Source organism: Haliotis cracherodii, unplaced genomic scaffold, assembly GCF_022045235.1.
Source record: "Haliotis cracherodii isolate W230 unplaced genomic scaffold, xgHalCrac1.p SCAF_2, whole genome shotgun sequence".
NCBI classification, from domain to species: domain Eukaryota; kingdom Metazoa; phylum Mollusca; class Gastropoda; order Lepetellida; family Haliotidae; genus Haliotis; species Haliotis cracherodii.
This window is the reverse complement of record NW_027266275.1, coordinates 49082628-49101455: the sequence shown is the minus strand read 5'-3', so window position 1 is coordinate 49101455 and position 18828 is coordinate 49082628. Positions and strand designations below refer to the sequence as shown.

The following is an 18828-nucleotide window of genomic DNA, read 5'->3' as shown; positions in this document are numbered from 1 at the left end:
CTGAGGCTAGCTGTCACTTCTTTGCATATGTTGAATTTGTAGTGAACGACAATGATTGTGATTTGGGTGTTTTAGATCATACATGTGGCCTCTTTTCAGGTCATCATATTTAGTTGAATGGGTTTGTGTACAATAGCCTGTGGTCTTTCAACAGCCTTGTACAAATAGGTCTTATTTAACCCTCTATATGCCGAGGTTTTTTTCTGACACACATTTTTCTAACATCGGAAAAGTGAAGGTTGTGCGAGAATTGCGCTCACGCGGCACTGGATCTACCTCTGGCTATAAAATTATGCAGAGGTGGAGAATATTAAATTTCCTATTTTATGGTGTAAAGTTAACTGCAAATATTAAACTGGTTTTAAAAAAATACACTTCTAAGTGTTGTCTGAGAATTTATTCTGCGTTGAAAAACAGTAAATTTCTCCACTTTTTATCGTCACCGATAAAAGTACTGTGCGATGATTTTTTATATTTAGAATCTTTACGGAATCTGTGAGCCAACAAAATACTGCCTAATATCTGAACTACATAACTATATATCAAATAGAGTTATATGTGTATGTATAACAACATACATTCAATGCCAAAAATAGCTTGCCGTGAATGACGAAAACTGATTTTTCTCTATGACATCAAAAGGCGACAGAGAGGTTACACACGTACAAAGAAAAGGAGGCATAACTCCGCTATGCTTAGCACTAGTTTATTGTAACTCAGGTCACTTGGTGAGAATAAGCTGTGGGTGAGGAAAATGTATTTTCGTGGTGTTTTGTTCACGAGGCACCAAACTATTTCAACACAAATATTGATAAAGAAACTGTAATGAAATCGTGCAACATAAAAAAGAGGTAATAGAGAAATGGATGGCCCTATCTAACCCATAACTTAGTCCTTATTTTCCAACATTCTCCTGATTGTGTAAGTGTAATTTGACTAATGTTACATCATTATTAATGGAGCACTAGCCTTATCATCAAATGTAATGAAATACCCAAAAATTAACACCATTCTATTTGACGTCATGGCTAGTTTTATGTCTTTGATAACGTCAGAGAAAGACAACACTGGTATTTTGATAAATATATATCTCCTTAATTTTGGTTCATGGTATGGAAAATCTCGATGTGTAAAATGGAATTTGACACTTTTTCGACACAACATAAAATGACAGCTTTCAACAAGTAAATAATGTCTTAAATATGTTAACAATTAGACAGTTTATCGTGTATCTTAATTGGACAAGACACGCACCTGTTTGGCATCAATTTACGTTATGAAATACACAAAAGAATATTTCAAAACAACCAAAATTATATCCAATATTGGACATATATTTGTTCAGTACGCAGGATTTTACTAGGGGACTTTCGTTGATTCAGGGATCGTATGAATATAAATATGACATGTAAGTAATCAGAAACATTCTGACAATCTATGTACTTTTATTTGTCGTTATAATTTTCATTGAAACAAACGGAAATAGTCAGAAATTCTGATAAATACCGTTGTCGTTGTGCATGATTTTGCGTCAGTCATGGCATCACACAGGATGGTAACTTTGACAATTTCTGTTCAAAATATCAAATCATTACAATGTATCTATTTTAAATTCCCTAATTCTTCCTATGATGCACTTCCCATGCATATTCTGAAAATGTTGAGCCAATATCTTGAACGAATAGACGAACGGATAGCTCAAAATAGGAGAAAATGCTACACTGTAACATCTGTATTTTGCTTTGTTTACATTTCAAACAAGTGCAGTTTTTCAGGCACAGCATTCGTTTTCACACCTAACTTATTTTGCTTGATTTCTAGAACTTACTTATTGATGTAGCTAGAGGAATAGGACTTGAACAGGTTTAATATTGTACTACATGATTCCCACAGGTGTGTTTGATATTGAGTACATGGTATCCCACATCACTAGCACAACACTCACTTGCTCAGCACCTTGTGTTGTCTTTCAGGGCCAGTTCAATTATGTAAACATTGTCATCCGTCCACTGGATTATGAGAGCAATGCAGTGACTCTGCAGACTAAGGAAGGTGAGTGTATGTTGCTTAAATTAATCAATGATTGATAAACGTTTTAATAGTCATCAATTTACCCTCCCTCCCTGCAGCAAGTCTTGTTTCTATGGTGAATGTATAATGTGGATCTGGAAAGATTCACACCTTCGAAATTATTGCAAGTGGCTAACAGTAGCCTCCACTGTATCGGGAAACTTTTGCGACATCCTTGTGCTAATGTTGCTGACCAATCAAAGCTACTTTAGCATGTGTTATTGGTGGCGTGATGAAATGATACGTCATTGTCAGTCAGTGTTTTTTAACCTACAGATGCATGTGTTGTTGTAGTTGACATGGAAGTTTGGAGTAGTGTGTTTGTCTAACTGTATTAGCATAGACTGGCTGGCATATGCCTGGACTACTGAGGGTTAATGTAAGCCACTTGATGAGATGTGGCAGGTTAGTGAAATTTCTTTATTAGACTATTGACACTAAGTGACATTGGGTCAATAATGTTGATATCTCATATAAGAAATAAACAACACTTGGTCACTTGGGGGACATGGGTCACTCGGGGTACATCGGTCACTGGGGGACATGGGTCACTCGGGGGACATGGGTCACTCGGGGGACATGGGTTACTCTGGGGTACATGGGTCACTCGGGGGACATGGGTCACTCGGGGTACATCGGTCACTGGGGGACATGGGTCACTCGGAGGACATGGGTCACTCTGGGGACATGGATCACTCGGGGTACATGGGTCACTCGGGGTAAATGGGTCACTTGGAGGACATGGGTCACTTCGGAGGATATGGGTCACTCCGGGGACATGGGTCACTCTGGGGACATGGATCACTCCGGGTACATGGGTCACTCGGGGTACATGGGTCACTCGGAGGACATGGGTCACTCCGGGGGACATGGGTCACTCGGGGTACATGGGTCACTCGGGGGACATGGATCACTCCGGGGGACATGGGTCACTCGGGGTACATCGGTCACTGGTGGACATGGGTTACTCGGGGTACATGGGTCACTCGGGGTACATGGGTCACTGGTGGACATGGGTTACTCCGGGGGACATGGGTCACTCGGGGTACATGGGTTACTCGGGGGACATGGGTCACTCGGGGTACATGGGTCACTGGTGGACATGGGTTACTCGGGGTACATGGGTTACTCGGGGTACATGGGTCACTCGGGGGACATGGGTCACTCGGGGGACATGGGTCACTCGGGGTACATGGGTCACTCGGGGTACATCGGTCACTAGTGGACATGGGTAACTCGGGGTACATGGGTCACTCGGGGGACATGGGTTACTCTGGGGTCATGGATTACTCCGGGGACATGGGTCACTCTGGGGACATGGATCACTCCGGGTACATGGGTCACCCTGAGGACATGGGTCACTCCGGGGGACATGGGTCATTCCGGGGACATGGGTCACTCGGGGGACATGGGTCACTCAGTGGACATGGGTCACTCTTGGGATTTGGGTCACTCGGGGAACAATGGTCACTCAGGGAACATGGGTCATTCGGGGGACATGGGTCACTCCGGGTACATGGGTCACTGGGGGGACATGGGTCACTTGGGGGACATGGGTTACTTGGGGGACATGGGTCACTCGGGGGACATGGGGCACTGGTGGGGACATGGGGCACTCGGGGTACATGGGGCACTAGGGGGACATGGGGCACTCGGGGTACATGGGTCACTGGGGGGACATGGGGCACTGGTGGGGACATGGGTTACTCGGGGGACATGGGTCACTCGGGGGACATGGGGCACTGGTGGGGACATGGGTCACTCGGGGGACATGGGTCACTGGGGGGACATGGGGCACTCGGGGTACATGGGTCACTGGGTTACTCGGGGGACATGGGTCACTGGGGGGACATGGGTTACTCGGGGGACATGGGTTACTTGGGGGACATGGGTCACTCGGGGGACATGGGTCACTGGGGGGACATGGGTCACTGGGGGGACATGGGTCACTCGGGGGACATGGGTTACTTGGGGGACATGGGTTACTTGGGGGACATGGGTCACTCGGGGGACATGGGTCACTGGTGGGGATATGGGTCACTCGGGGGACATGGGTCACTCAGGGTACATGGGGTTTTATGCGTCCCACCACGAGCAGAAGGGACATGGGTCACATAAAACCGACATGTTTTAATATGACATTGCAAATTAATTAAAACAAATTCAAAACTGATGGAAAGCATGTTCGATTGAACTGAGGTTAAGTGCATGATGGTCATAGACTATTGTCAAGCATAACAATATGGCAGATACACAAGTGCCTCACTACATTCCAAACATTCGTGGAGGACAGTACTTGGTTAACTCCAGCTACAGATTTTGTATCAGGTTAAGAAACAGATACAGAATGCACTGGCACTGTTGTCTGAGAACATGCAACTCCACCATAACACTCTGATCAACTATAGAAGCCTCTTCTGCCAAGTCAAGACTAGCTCTACCATGTCACCATTCTGCATTTGCAGTATGTGAGGCCCACTAGTGTAGGGACGACTGCCCAACAAGCCTTCAAGGACGATCCCAGTGTGGCCCAGCTTGTAATGCTTCAAATATAAAAGAACTGGTTCTCAGGCAATGGCTTTTGAAAGTGTAGAGTGGTCGTTTGCGCAGTGTTTTTTGAAGTTTATTTTGGTTGTTCAAACTACAGTAGTATGTAACCAAATAAACAGTTGTGTACAATCAACTAGAAGTATGAAGCAAATCTGTACTTAAGTACACAAGGTAGTCCTGTTAGTACACTATCTGGCTAGAAAAGTGTTCATTGTGTGTCTGGACTTAGGTTGTAATCCGTTACATTTCGTTTATCCAAGACTTCATTCAATATTACGATATGGCTGAAATATTGCCAATGTGACGTTAAACTTTAACTCACTCACTCACTCATTCAACTTTGTTTACAATAATTTCAGCAAATTTGTGTATGGACTGATTGGCAAATCACATTAACTCACCATGAACTCGCCCTGAAATGAACATCAGTTAGAGATACAAAGTCTTCAGTCTTCCTATCATTGTCTTTAGGTTTCTTTTCAGTTAGGATGTTGGCCATACCAGTATTTTTCAAACTCAATCACCAATAGACTGGGGAGTAAATGTGTGAACAGCTGATTGCCTATTTTACGAGACAAATACACATGTGATCTTAATCCCTGTGTTTGAAACATTGTGCAGCATACAGTACACAAATACAACCGAATTTGTAAATCTAGTGATGAATACACAATGCCATTTAGAAAGTGGTCAAATGTAACAATTGTTATATTTGGGATAACACTTTATTTTGGGGGTTGAGTCCCATTCAGGATTCGAACCAACAGTGTCAGGGGGAGGTACCAAATTGCCAGCACACAAAGTCACAAAGTTTTTCTCTCTCTTCAAGATCATAGACTTTTTTAAAGTCAGAACAATCTTTTGTTGAAGTCCCTGTTCTTCCACTCTGAGCATGCCAAGTGAAGAAAAAGAAATATTGACAACTTGAACATGCTCTTGAACAGTACAAAAGATGATTTCTTGCTTGGGAGAATTGTGCTGTCGAGTACCTTGATGCTGTCTCACTTCTAACTGGGTACTAATGTGAAGGAATTTGAATTGTTGTAAATGTGTATAAATATATACCATGTATATAATAGATTGTATTTTATTTATATTTCATATCCAAGGTTATATTTTAAACAGACTGTAGTCAGCAAATCAAAGAAACCAGCAAACCAGAAACACAGGGGCTGGTAGAGTGGTGTACACAGGGCCTGGTAGAGCGATGTATACACATGTACACAGAGGCTGGTAGAGTGGTGTATACAAGTGTACACAGGGCCTGGTAGAGCGATGTATCCACGTGTACACGGGCTGGTAGAGTGGTGTATACACGTGTACACAGGGGCTGGTAGAGTGGTGTATACAAGTGTACACAGGGCGTGGTAGAGCGATGTATCCACGTGTACACGGGCTGGTAGAGTGGTGTATACACGTGTACACAGGGGCTGGTAGAGTGGTGTATACAGGGGCTGATAGTGATGTACATAGGGCCTGGTAGAGCGATGTATACACATGTATACATGTGTAAACAGGGGCTGGTAGAGTCATGTCTACACATGTACACAGGGGCTGGTGGAGTGGTGTATACACGTGTACACAGGGGCTGGTAGAGTGGTGTACACAGGGGCTGGTAGAGTGGTGTACACAGGGGCTGGTAGAGTGGTGTACACAGGGGCTGGTAGAGTGGTGTACACAGGGCCTGGTAGAGCGATGTATACATGTGTACACAGGGGCTGGTAGAGTGGTGTATACACGTGTACACAGGGGCTGGTAGAGTGGCGTATACAGGGGCTGATAGAGTGATGTACACAGGGCCTGGTAGAGCGATGTATACTCATGTATACACGTGTACACAGGGGCTGGTAGAGTGGTGTACACAGGGGCTGGTAGAGTGGTGTACACAGGGGCTGGTAGAGTGGTGTATACACGTGTACACGGGCTGGTAGAGAGGTGTACACAGGGCCTGGTAGAGCGATGTATACATGTGTACACAGGGGCTGGTAGAGTGGTGTATACACGTGTACACAGGGGCTGGTAGAGTGGCGTATACAGGGGCTCATAGAGTGATGTACACAGGGCCTGGTAGAGCGATGTATACTCATGTATACACGTGTACACAGGGGCTGGTAGAGTGGTGTATACACGTGTACACAGGGGCTGGTAGAGTGGTGTATACACGTGTATACAGGGGCTGGTAGAGTGGTGTATACCTGTGTATACAGGGGCTGGTAGAGTGGTGTATACAGGGTATGGGAGTGAGGTGTATAGAGGGTAGATAGATAGATATTTTTTATTTCCTCCAATTGAATGAAGATAACAATATACTGATATTATTAAGTTACATGTTTAGCATGAATTGGGGGTATATTTAAGAATTGGCTTTCACTTTGTGTGAGTTCAAGCTCCGACGTTCATACAGTTTGGCTCTTACTCTATGTAGGTTCCTACTCCAATGAACTCACACAAAGAGAAAGTCAATTCTTATAATTTTTTTATATAACTTTTTTACCTCAAAGGACATAGACCTTGATCTGTACACACTTATATTTAGTACGTGTGACTTCATGTATACACTGACAGCCGTACAACAACCAGCTGTATAAAATAGCGGCATAAAAAAGTTCCTTAAAACGAAAGGTGTCATGAGCTTATGTATGCTCATCATGCTCAACAGGGACAACTTTTGTAGTTTCAATAAACTAAAGTAATCAAATAATATCCTCATTAGATGAGAAGAACTACCTCAGTAGGTGAGTCACAATGACAGCGCGTCGTAAAATTTACATCTAGTACAAGACATCAAATTGGTCGACGCGATAAAAGTGATGGGAGACCACTCTACCAGCCCCTGTATACACGTGTATACACCACTCTACCAGCCCCTGTATACACACGTATACATCGCTCTACCAGCCCGTGTACACGTGTATACACCACTATACCAGCCCCTGTGGACACATGTATACACCACTCTACCAGGCCCTGTGTACACATATATACACCACTCTACCAGCCCCTGTGTACACGTGTATACACCACTCTACCAGCCCCTGTGTACACATGTATACACCACTCTACCAGGCCCTGTGTACACATATATACACCACTCTACCGGCCCCTGTGTACACCACTCTACCAGCCCCTGTGTACACATGTATACACCACTCTACCAGCCCTTGTGTGCACATATATACACCACTCTACCGGCCCCTGTGTACACCACTCTACCAGCCCCTGTGTACACATGTATACACCACTCTACCAGCCCTTGTGTGCACATATATACACCACTCTACCAGCCCCTGTGTACACGTGTATACACCACTCTACCAGCCCCTGTGTACACATGTATACACCACTCTACCAGCCCTTGTGTGCACATATATACACCACTCTACCGGCCCCTGTGTACACCACTCTACCAGCCCCTGTGTACACATGTATACACCACTCTACCAGCCCTTGTGTGCACATATATACACCACTCTACCAGCCCCTGTGTACACGTGTATACACCACTCTACCAGCCCCTGTGTACACATGTATACACCACTCTACCAGCCCTTGTGTGCACATATATACACCACTCTACCGGCCCCTGTGTACACCACTCTACCAGCCCCTGTGTACACATGTATACACCACTCTACCAGCCCCTGTGTGCACATATATACACCACTCTACCAGGCCCTGTATACACCACTCTACCAGCCCTTGTGTACACGTGTATACACCACTCTACCAGCCCCTGTGTACACGTGTACACACCACTCTACCAGCCCCTGTGTACACGTGTATACACCACTCTACCAGCCCGTGTACACGTGTATACACCACTCTACCAGCCCCTGTGTACATGTGTATACATCGCTCTACCAGGCCCTGTGTACACCTCTCTACCAGCCCCTGTGTACACGTGTATACACCACTCTACCAGCCCCTGTGTGCACATATATACACCACTCTACCAGGCCCTGTATACACCACTCTACCAGCCCCTGTGTACACGTGTATACACCACTCTACCAGCCCCTGTGTACATGTGTATACATCACTGTACCAGGCCCTGTGTACACCACTCTACCAGCCCCTGTGTACACGTGTATACACCACTCTACCAGCCCCTGTGTACATGTGTATACATCACTGTACCAGGCCCTGTGTACACCACTCTACCAGCCCGTGTACACGTGTAAACACCACTCTACCAGCCCCTGTGTGCACATATATACACCACTCTACCAGGCCCTGTATACACCACTCTACCAGCCCCTGTGTGCACATATATACACCACTCTACCATTCCCTGTGTACACCTCTCTACCAGGCCCTGTGTACATCACTCTACCAGGCCCTGTATACACCACTCTACCAGCCCCTGTGTACACGTGTATACACCACTCTACCAGCCCCTGTGTACATGTGTATACATCACTGTACCAGGCCCTGTGTACACCACTCTACCAGCCCCTGTGTACACGTGTATACACCACTCTACCAGCCCCTGTGTACATGTGTATACATCACTGTACCAGGCCCTGTGTACACCACTCTACCAGCCCGTGTACACGTGTATACACCACTCTACCAGCCCCTGTGTACATGTGTATACATCGCTCTACCAGGCCCTGTGTACACCTCTCTACCAGCCCCTGTGTACACGTGTATACACCACTCTACCAGCCCCTGTGTGCACATATATACACCACTCTACCAGGCCCTGTATACACCACTCTACCAGCCCCTGTGTGCACATATATACACCACTCTACCATTCCCTGTGTACACCTCTCTACCAGGCCCTGTGTACATCACTCTACCAGGCCCTGTATACACCACTCTACCAGCCCCTGTGTACGTCACTCTACCAGCCCCTGTGTACACGTGTATACACCACTCTACCAGGCCCTGTATACACCACTCTACCAGCCCCTGTGTACACGTGTATACACCACTCTACCAGGCCCTGTGTACATCACTCTACCAGCCCCTGTGTACACGTGTATACACCTCTCTACCAGCCCCTGTGTACATCACTCTACCAGCCCCTGTGTACACGTGTATACACCACTCTACCAGCACCTGTGTACACGTGTATACATCGTTCTACCAGGCCCAGTGTACACCACTCTACCAGCCCATGTGTTCACACAATTTCTCCCGTGACAGGCAAGCCACTTGTTAGCATTCATGTTATGTTTTTTGTTATCTATAAAAAGCTGAGTAACGTTTTGAGAATTAGTAATGTAATTTGATATTTGTTGATGACTTTGGATTACTCGGCCCATAACTTTATTTGCATCGACTCGCCGTGACCATCATTCTCAATGTGCAACACTAAATAGGCCCACCTTTTTAGTGTATGTAAATACGTTATTCGTATATTTGTCCGCTAGAAACAAATGTTATAAAACCAGTTAAGAGGAAATTAAATATTGTCTTAAATATTGTGAAATATTGTTAACGAAAAACAAGGGCCCAAGGAACTGTCAGCAGGATTGATCAGGCAAGATTTTAAAATACCAACTCAGGCAATTGATCAGCTGATTACTGCTAGGTAAATCTTCTCAAGTCCATCAATGGATTGTAATATTTTTGAATGAATTTTCCTCTTTAAAACTAATTTCACAGTGAATAATTTAATATGTAAAATGATTATTTTGTGTCATCTTTTTTTTTTTTTTTGTTCCTGAACATGGTGAGCACATGTGTTTTTATTGAATAAAAAAATAATTATTCAGTGGACAATTTTTCCTTTGAACATAATATTTCACATCATGACACCAAAATGTTACTAAATGAGTTATCTAATTTCCCCATGTTTGTGAATGACAAGAAACAATGTGAATTTGACAAGCACAATACTTTATTGTGTGTGAAACATAAATACATAGGATATATGTGAACAATAAATTATCATTTCAATAGTTCTACAAATATAATACCCTTGTAATGTTACATTGTTATTTTACTGCAACAGTTACATCCAAACTTTATTCTTTTGTTATTTTATTAGATTAGAAGTTAAGACTTACTGATAATAGGTAATTTAAAATTAACATTCTCTTCTTTTTATCTTCATGAAAACAAGACTCATAATAAATATGTATTTTAGTGACCTGTTCACATATGATTTTTTTGTAAAAAATATTAAAATTAAATTTAGACATTGCTAATTTAAAGAAATGAGGTTCATGCTTAAATGTTATAAGAGGACCTCTTGTTGGTCATTTCTTCATCACCCATAAATCTGAATTTTTCTTTACTTACCATGTTCTGAAAATTTACACATTAGAATAATTTAAGGTCTCTGATTAAAGTAACGACACAGCTTCCACTCCTAGGCAGCCAATTAGGCAGTGAAAAAAACAAAACACTGTAAACCTTGTAATGGGCGAATAATAAATAAAAATACATTTCTTATTTTGTCATATGTCAAGTTTATCATCCCAATTTTAATCATTAAAATTAAGCTAGCTGTGCATATTGAGGCTCTTTATCTGCTATGATAATATAACAATTGCATTATTAAAGAAGAGTTTTTTTCCTCAGAAAACATGGTAAATAATAAATCTTTGGTTTAAAGAATATACTTGAAACAAACATAATTCTACATGTCTTAATGCTCTTTTCTGTCTGTTAATTCTGAAAATAATTAACTGTGATATTGAGTTTCTACCTAAAACTAATCATGTGAAATTAATTTTGAGATTATTTCATGCTATCTGAAATACAAAATATATTTTAAGATGCATAAATGTACATCATTGTTGGAAAAAAAGTATTATTTTTTTTTAAAATATACCTAATAAGGTTGAATGGTGCCCACCATCTTTGTCTTCATCATTTTGTCTGCTCCCTATAAGAAATCAAAATAGTTAAGAAAATATATAAATACATTTATTACTTTTTTGAGTTTACATAGATTTAGGTATGACTTAATTCAAGTTTAAACGTGTTGTTTTTTCATAATGAGTTTCTTAATTGTCCTGAGATAGTATGTTTAAATAATGGAAGTCTTCATGTTTAAAAAACACCAAAAAATTATAGGCCAAAATACATTAATTATATTGATCTGGATAAACTCCACCTGTTGAAAGGGGAAACATCTGCTGTGGTTGCAAAACATCTTGGTCGTGAGATGTACGGTCCGTCCGGCAAAGATTGATCGTTTTCTGCATTAACATTGAGTATTGCTTTAGATCAAAATTATTTGAGTGTTTATTTTCTTAAAATATGAAATTTAAAGCCCTGTTTATACGCATCCATTTACCCCTGGGGTATTTTTACCCTTGTGGGTATATCTGCCCCTTGGGGTATATTTGGGCGTATAAACGCATTTACCCCTGGGGGCATTAATACCCCGAGTGGTAAATTTGTTTACCCCACAGGTAAATTTACCCCTAGGGGGTTATTTTGTGCATATAAACGCATTCCGACATTTGTCCCACCAGATTCACTGTCTTGCAACACCCCTATGTATTTGCAATGGACCAGTTCACTGGGAATTTCCTGAAAATGTATAAATAGATATTATGCAATACAATAGAACACGGATACAATGAACCCGGATATAGCGAACAAACGGATACAACAAACTGTTAAAAAATCCCTGATTTATCTCCTATATAATATCATATAAAATTTACGTATATAACGAACTCTCTACAGCGAACTAACGGATACAGCGAATTGATATCTGATTACCGACAAGCCCATCTATCACTAATTAGTGACGTGTATAGTGAACTGAGAAATCTCACTCAGTGTCAAGTGTCACTGACAATTGGCTGTATGCAATCAGTGGCGAATCAACACAATGGCGGTAAATCAATACAATCAGCAGTGACGGATCAACCTTGTTAAATTTGCATTGTGTTAATCTTACCTGTACATGTAATCTTGTCTGTAAAACAGACATTAAACATATACATTTTATGAGATTGTGTCCAAGTGTCAGTTCACTTGCATTATGCTGTCATGGCGGGCAATAGTAAGAGGAAAGCTGTCAGTTTAGACACGAAATTGAGAATTATTAATGCTGTTGATGCTGGCATAAAAACTAAGAAAGACCAAAGCTGACCATCTTGCAGTCATATTAGGCCATGAAATTTCACGTGTAACACTGCAATTACGTGTATTGTGTTTTGTCTTATCCAGGATGGCGGACGTTTCCGAGCGAAAACGTGTATAACGAACAACGGATATATTGAACTGATTTCTCTGGTCCCTTGTAGTTCGTTATATCCGTGTTCTACTGTACTTAAGAGGAGTTTTAGAAGTCAAAACCAACAACATTCTCCTGCTAAATTGAAAAATGCCACCGAAAGCTAAACGTGCTCAAGGTAATGCATGGTCTGAAGAGGAGACCAAGTGTATGCCAGACTAGACTAACATATAGTCTCTGAAATGAACATATCGTACAGAAAAAAACAGTTGTTCAGTTATCTTAATAAAAATCTAATAAAAAGGGAGCCCAGTGATTCTCTTCATTTTCAGATACTGCAGTAATCTAGACTTGCCAAACATTATAGACTTTCATGGGCTGTAGTTGATATAAATGTATCAGGGTCTGTAAGACAGACTAATGCCAGACATTTGGGTGGAATTACATATACAGGCCCAGCTTGAGGGTGCAAGTGCTACAGATACAGTCGTTTATGCGAAGGTGACCACAGCCATGAAGGACAGGGGTTTTGTCAAAACAGCAAGCCAGTGCAAAGAACGGATGAAAACATTGAAGAGGAGTTACAGGACGTGCAGAGACAAACTGAAAACCAGTGGACAATCACGGACTCTGTGTAAATACTACATGGAACTGAATGGGATTCTTGAAAACAGGCCATTAACTTCGCCAACAAAGGTCGTACAGAGTATGGTATCTGAGCAGGATATGTCTGATTTTGAAAACGACAATGATTTTATCCATGAGGCTGTTGCGAGTGATGAAGTTGAGGTCCTGCCAAGTGGTAGTGCCATCAAGGATTCCAATGTGATTGCAGATGGTGAAGTTAGTGATACCGATACTGCAAGTCAGACAGAAGCAACTGTTTGTAAAGGCAAATATGCTGCATCTGGGAAAACAAAGCTAAAGGGAAAGGAGAGAAAAAGTCGTCTTGAGCTCACACTAAATACTGTGATGGACAAATTCACCAAATCAAACGAAATGATTGAAAGCAACCATATCGATCTTGAAAAGGCTCAACTGGAATATGAAATGAAGAAACTTGATGATGAGGCCTTTAAACGTGATTTTGAACTTTAAAAAATGGACATGGAAGAGAAACTAAATCAGCCGACCAGACCACCAGCTCCGAATGTTTCAAATGATCCTGGACAACCGCCCTCAGTTTCCCCGCCCAGGACCAAATGCATTTGACACCCCATACTCAGGTGCATCTACACAGCAAAGTTGCCAACCTTACAACTCACACAGTCAACAGGGTATCCAAACAACTCCAAGAAGAAACATAGACGACTCAATTGAGGATAAAAACTTGTCTCCCCATCGCCATTATCACACTATGAGCAGTGATGGACGTACCTACTTGAACATGTAAACTGTACATGACTACTGCATTGCCTGTTGGCCCCCAAATCTTGTTCATTATTTTTTCATTATTTGTGTTAGAAGACTCTTCGTTTTGTTACTTATCATGATCATTTGGTATTGAAACACATAAGTTGTCTGTGGAAATTGTGCCCTTTTACTATTTATTTAGAAGTGTATTTGTAATCATTTTAAGCAGTGTTATGTTGATACAAATAGTATTTTGTCACAATGCGATGCATGTACACATGTATGTAACATGTAAACATGAGAGTATTTCTATATTATCAAAGCTAACGTCACACTCATGCATAACTGCAAGACGTAGCAGATGGTATTGGTTTCTGATGTTTGTTTCCCATCGTAGGTTTAAAACAGATGGTATATTTGCGAAGATAAGATTTCTTTATTTGAAAACATGTAATTTCAGATTAAATTTCAAGCTAATTGTCCACGTGTTGTCTATGCTCTCCTTTAAATGCGATCCCAATAATGGGAACATGTGTAGCATCAATTGCTCCTGAGCAGTTCGGACAGTTCCATTTGTTTCTATACCCATCAACAACCTCCCGCAAGGCTTCACCACGTGGAAATCTGACCAGTTCATTGAACATCCTGTGATATATGGCTTTGCAGATGTCATGGACACAGATACACACTGTTGACCTGGCTATTCCAAACAAGTTACCGATTGTTCGGTACTCTACTGTTGCGGCCAAGAAGTACACAGCTACTGCAACGCGATGTTCAGTGGTCAAGGCTTCTCTAACCATTGATGAACGGCGCAAAACTGGCTCCAATTGTAGGCAGATCGCTTGAGACATCCTGAAATTTTCAAGCCATTGAACTTCATCAAATGTTTTTAAAACAATACCGTACCACCAACTTCTGCTTCTTTCTTTCATCCAGGTTAAACTTTCTCGTAGAAAAGACAAGCTTATTGCAAGAGCAAATGCCTGCATAAAACGTTGCCTTCTCCTTTTCCGAGCACTACAACCAAACCTCTCCATTGTCTTGACTCAAATGAGTTAAATTGATTGATATTATCAGGGAGTCTATATGATATGAGAATTATCTACCCACAAGTATACAAGTGCATATAAACACAACCACATTTTACCCTTTGCCCACGTGGGTATATTTACCCTGGGGGGTAATATACCCATGGGGGCAAAGAGTGTGCATATAAACAGGGATTTAGTCTCGATTATTTTAATTTAACTATGAAATGTTTTTGATCGATCAGCTCTAGATCAACACTTCGTTATAACATGACATTTCTTATGTGGTTGATGGTTATTTTTTTTAAACAATACCGAAAACAATATGGTTTGTTTCGCTTTTTCATCAGTATTTTTACATGAAGTAAATAACTGTTTCATTAGCTTTGTTATTAGCCTTGAAAAAAAACAGTAAAGAATGTACCAGAGTGGCTCACCTGGTCCCGTAATATGGATGCAGTATCTCGCTTCGGTTACCGTCTTCTCATTTTGCAACTGAATCTGGTACATTGGGAAGCGGAAATTCTCTGATATATCTCCACATATCCCAGCCCTTCTTCCCCCACAAATTTTCTCTCGGTCACCAACTTTCGGAGATGGAAACACCGTCACTACGGTAATGTTTTGTCAGCTGGGGATTTCTTGTACTAGACGACCTCGGGTATCCCCTATCCGTAAATAGTGCTGTCAATTATTTTTAGCCAGCCAATCAAAACGCGATAACACAACTCTCCACTCTCAGCCAGCCAATCAGATTGGGTGAAAAAAAATAAACCACTGTGAATAAACCACTGCTGGCGATTGAAGATCAAGCCCTGTTATGGGAGAAACGTGTAAACAACACTCTATCAGCCCCTGTATACACCACACTATCACTCTTTGGTAAACTAGACTTGAAGTTGAGTATATTCTGTGTTCAAAATATCTGCAAGCCCTGAAATTAATTGAGTTCTCATTTTAGAACGAATAAGTAACAGGTTTACACTCACCACCACGAACATTACATACACCTTGTTTATATAAAGACAGGACAGCAGATAAAAATGAATACATGTTAGCTATTGATCAAAAGATATAGAATATGATGTACATCAGGATTTTCCCAATCAACAATGTTTTGACAATGGTAAGCACATTTTACATAACAAGAATAACTATCACAAGAAAAGAAACATTTTGGATAAAAATCCATTTTGTTCAGAATTGTGAGGATAGCGTTTAACACCATTTGGTGTACCCTAGTCTTTCTGTGTTGACATCTGATTGATCGACTTCACTTGATAGATCTACCTCGCTTTGCTTGCAGCTGTCAAGACTATTTTGTCTAACCATGGGCTGATATTGATATGGACAGGTATGTGTAAGGTCACTGAGTCTAAAATTCAACATTTTTATTGGTGTCGTTGTCTGGTGAAGCCATGGCGAACACTAGTCATCTACCCAACACTACACTGAAACAGTGATCGTCTGCATTGTAAGCTCTCCACGGGTCACGTGATGACAACTCTGTTAATTAAATCTCAGTAGTTTCTGAAATACGAGTAGGTTTTTAACGTTATTTGGCTACTACTAATGACTTTAGATATATATTTTTTTCTTCAAGATATTTGTTTTATACATGATTTAAGCCCATATTTAGTCTGATCATGTCCTTTAAAGTTCATTCGGAATCCTAATCCAATTTTAGGCCAAAGAGTGAGTGAGTGAGTTGGGATTAACACCACTTTAAACAGTATTCCAGTTTTATCGCGGTGTGTCAGCTTAATGTGGGAGGAAAGCCCGAAGTGATGCAGGTCTCAGACGTTTACCACTTCGGTGAAACCCACGAACACGGGTATGGTGCTGACAAACCTAGAAACATAATCAGATCGAACCGGGATTCGAAACCACAATCATAGGTTTCTGGCATGCCCAAGGGACGCAACTCTGCACAGCGAATCGCGGCACCTTAGACGACTGGGCCACCCGTGCCCCCTTAGGCCAAAAAAGCCAATTGTGAATGATTGTGGTCACAAAGAGTATGTTGAATATGTGACATTGTGCCACTGTGGTGTGATCTTTTAATTTACAGTAAATATGTTTATGCTGGGATGGTTTTGTGTTGACCCTACAACGCAGGAGTACAATATATGTTAGTCAGACTTTTTCCAATATGGAGCAATGAAGCTGAGTTAATTCCTTCAATATATGGCATAATATACCAGATAAAATGTGAATTGTTGTGTGATGTCACAGCACCTACCAATTAAATGTCCCTGCACATTGGAAACTGAGGGAAATATATAAATGGACATGTTTTTATCTTTTATCTGTTTCCTTACAGGTGAACGTTTTATCCATGTGTTGTTAAAATAGTTAAAAAGTTAACTACTAGTACCCCGGTAATTCTTGTTTTATGCAGAACTGTGAACACAAGGATTGTTTGCCCTCAATGCTTCTATAGTTAAGTGGGAAGTTGGTGTGGTTGGTAGCAAGTCAGCCTTGGGTAATAAATGCCCACTAACCACCTTCTTTTTTATTGGGACAGTTAGAGAAAATAACAAAGATTTTAAAAATACCTGTCCTAGAAAAAGATAAACCCCAGCAGGCATCCTTGTGATCATAATTTCTAATGATTTTATGTTTGATGTTGCCAACATTCTTGAAAATTCAGGTGAGCCCCACAGAGCTTTGTGGCTGTTTCTGTCTTGTTTAAAGTGGAAGGTATTCAGAGATTATCCTTGTAAATATAATGATTATCTGTATTTTGCTCCCTGTCAACATAGGCACACTTCTCTGTTTTAGAGCCATATGAGTTCAAGGGGCAAATATCTACAGGTAACCTTGTCTATCCATCAGTCTGCTGAATATGCTTCAATCTACCTGCTTCTGCTCTTTGTTGCAACATGTAATTAGTGCTAGAGATGTTTTTGGTTTATCAGAACTGCATGATGCAATACCCCTACACACTGTTGTCAAACAGCTGTGATATTTCACTGTTATTTTGGGCAGATGCAACCAACAATATACAAATGGAAGAATTAACATTGATGATGGTGAATTAAAAAACAATCTGTAATGAGGACCACAAATTATATCTGACTTTAATAATATTTTATGTGCACAAACACTATCACACTACAACAATATCCTACTTCTGTTACATCACTGCCGTAAATCCACCTGTATTTTGGCGGTCATCGCACTTTAACATCTTCACACTTTCAACTATCTATAATCAGTTGTGCAGTACATAGTATCCTGCTGCCTAATGCTCTTGTGCAAGCATGAGGTGGAAAAACCTCACTTCTTTCCTGTCTGTGCTTCAGTGTCCTGTTTGTGCTTCAGTGTCCTGTTTGTGCTGGATTCATAATAGAATAAAGAAGTTGTCATCTGTAAAATATCTTGTTTGTCCAGTGAGTGACTTAATCAAGAGCATCAATCCACGCAATTGTGATACGATGACATGCATCATCCAACTCAGTGAGCCTGACATCCCACTCCCGTTAGTCGCCTCTTACAACAAGCATAGTCACCTTTTACGATAAACATGGGTTACTGAAGACCTATTTCGTCCCCGATCCTCACGGGTTAAAATATCTTGTCTTTGCTGTTACTTATCAACACCTGAAACTGTCAATCAAACAGTGTTAGAGTTTTGTTCTCAGTTTTTGTCTGGAACACTTTGCTAAT

At 41.3% G+C, this 18828-nt stretch overlaps 1 protein-coding gene across 2 annotated transcripts in view; it reads left to right on the top strand.

The window, feature by feature from the left end:
• The window catches only part of LOC139468165 (tuberin-like), a 179242-nt gene that overhangs the window by 141511 nt on the left and 18903 nt on the right, over positions 1-18828 (top strand). For both annotated transcript variants that reach the window (XM_071249953.1, XM_071249954.1), the window contains exons 36-37: positions 1974-2052; positions 17941-17973. In XM_071249953.1, coding sequence (XP_071106054.1) covers positions 1974-2052; positions 17941-17973 — 112 coding nt within the window. The remainder of the gene's footprint in view (positions 1-1973; positions 2053-17940; positions 17974-18828) is intronic.